Source organism: Condylura cristata, unplaced genomic scaffold (genome assembly GCF_000260355.1).
Source record: "Condylura cristata isolate star-nosed mole 26May11 unplaced genomic scaffold, ConCri1.0 scaffold00019, whole genome shotgun sequence".
Classification (NCBI taxonomy): Eukaryota; Metazoa; Chordata; class Mammalia; order Eulipotyphla; family Talpidae; genus Condylura; species Condylura cristata.
Genome location: NW_004567120.1, coordinates 12,946,590 through 12,948,019, shown reverse-complemented (window position 1 = coordinate 12,948,019; position 1,430 = coordinate 12,946,590). Strand labels below are relative to the sequence as shown.

Genomic DNA, 1,430 nt, shown 5'->3' with positions numbered 1-1,430 from the left:
GGCGGCCTGCGGATCCCGGCGTCCAGCGCGGGGCTCAGAGCGGCGGATCGCGGCCGCCTCGCCCCACGCCCCGCATTCCTGGGAACGCGAATAGTAGCCCCCGGGGGGCGGGGATGCAGGAGGGCAGCAGCGCAAGAAAGGGCGACGGGAAGACACTCCCAAGTTCCTGCAGGAAAATGGTGAACCCCCACAGTGACAAGGTTGAGACGGTAGCTGTTAATAGGGACTCAGGGAAAGAGACCGGGCAGGGGAGGTAAAAGGCCGGTGGAGTTGGGAATGGGGGAGGGTACTGGAGGCAGCGGGTCGACGCCGAGCACTTGCCCGCTCCACGTCCGACCTCCCCCCCCCACTCCCCGCTTTTGCAGGTCTGCGGGTCCAAGTGTCGAGGCGCACCTCACATCGTGAATCGCGAGGAGGAGGAGACAGCAAGGATAGGCCCAGGTCGGTGCGGAGAACAGTGGTGGGTGGCAGGGTATAGAGTTCAGTCCGAGACCCCCTCCAACCTCCCCAACCACCGTCCTCCATTTTGCTGCCCGCAGAGGCCTGTGGAATTGATCTGTAGGGAAAATGGTGGGTTTGGGGGGATGGGAGGGGAAACGAGTGAGAGGGAGGGTTGGGGGGAGAGCTCCGATTGGAGGCCCCCTAGAGGGCGCGCGAAACCTCTTAGGTGGGAAAAATGAAATTTAAAAAATAACCTTTGATACTTAGCATTCAGAAAGATGAGTTGTGGGGACCTCTGTCCTCGGTGCTGATCAGTTCAACAGAAATTCGATCCCTTCCCTTGTCTTTTGTCTCCTAGGATAATGGAGTCCAAAGAGGAACAAGTGGCAAAAGATCTCAACATGGAAAGTACCAAGGAGGAGCATGAGAAAAAAGATGAAAAGGAGCACGACTCTAATAAAGGAGAGCACTTGGCCCTTCCTTTGGAAGCTGGTGAATATTCTTTGCCTAGAGGAAGCCGTAGGCGGCCCCGTGTTAGGCAGCCCATCCTGCAGTATCGGTGGGAAGTGACTGAGAGGCAAGGAGAGCCACAGGCCGGGGTGAGAGAGGAGAATGTGGAAAGGATTGGGGAGGAGATGAGGCAGCTGATGGAAAAGCTGCGAGAAAAGCAGTCCAGTCACAGTCTGCGCGCAGTTAGCACTGACCCCCCTCACCATGATCATCATGATGAGTTTTGCCTTATGCCTTGAATCCCGCTGTTTTCCCTGAAGCTAACAGGGAGACACGCCTGCTTCGTAAACATACATGTTTGTGATGTACCTTTGTTGTAAACCTGATGTTAACTTGTTTCTTGTTGGGTCTCTTACTACCAGCCTCTAATTGAATGTTGTGTTTTTGACCCAGTCTGTAAGTTTCTGTCGGCAGGGGCATTTTACCTATTGCATGGAAAGAGCTCATTATATATTGTGATGTTAATAAAGCAGTTTAAA

The 1,430-nt window shown here is 54.4% G+C and overlaps 1 protein-coding gene across 2 annotated transcripts; it reads left to right on the top strand.

Moving 5' to 3' along the window:
* The first annotated feature begins 40 nt into the window (after positions 1–40).
* Positions 41–1,430, top strand: BEX2 (brain expressed X-linked 2). Of its 2 annotated transcripts, XM_012727039.1 has the most exons (3): positions 41–200; positions 366–441; positions 800–1,430. In XM_012727039.1, the coding sequence occupies exon 3, from the start codon at positions 804–806 to the stop codon at positions 1,188–1,190; it is 387 nt and encodes a 128-aa protein (XP_012582493.1). In that variant the 5' UTR covers positions 41–200; positions 366–441; positions 800–803; the 3' UTR covers positions 1,191–1,430. The 2 variants fall into 2 exon arrangements, with proteins under 2 accessions (XP_012582493.1, XP_004685715.1); XM_004685658.2 differs by lacking the exon at positions 41–200 and having other exon boundaries at positions 366–445.

Bases quoted from the DNA above. Each gene is read 5' to 3' on its own strand.
- BEX2 (XM_012727039.1), top strand. From the start codon at position 804: ATGGAGTCCAAAGAGGAACAAGTGGCAAAAGATCTCAACATGGAAAGT.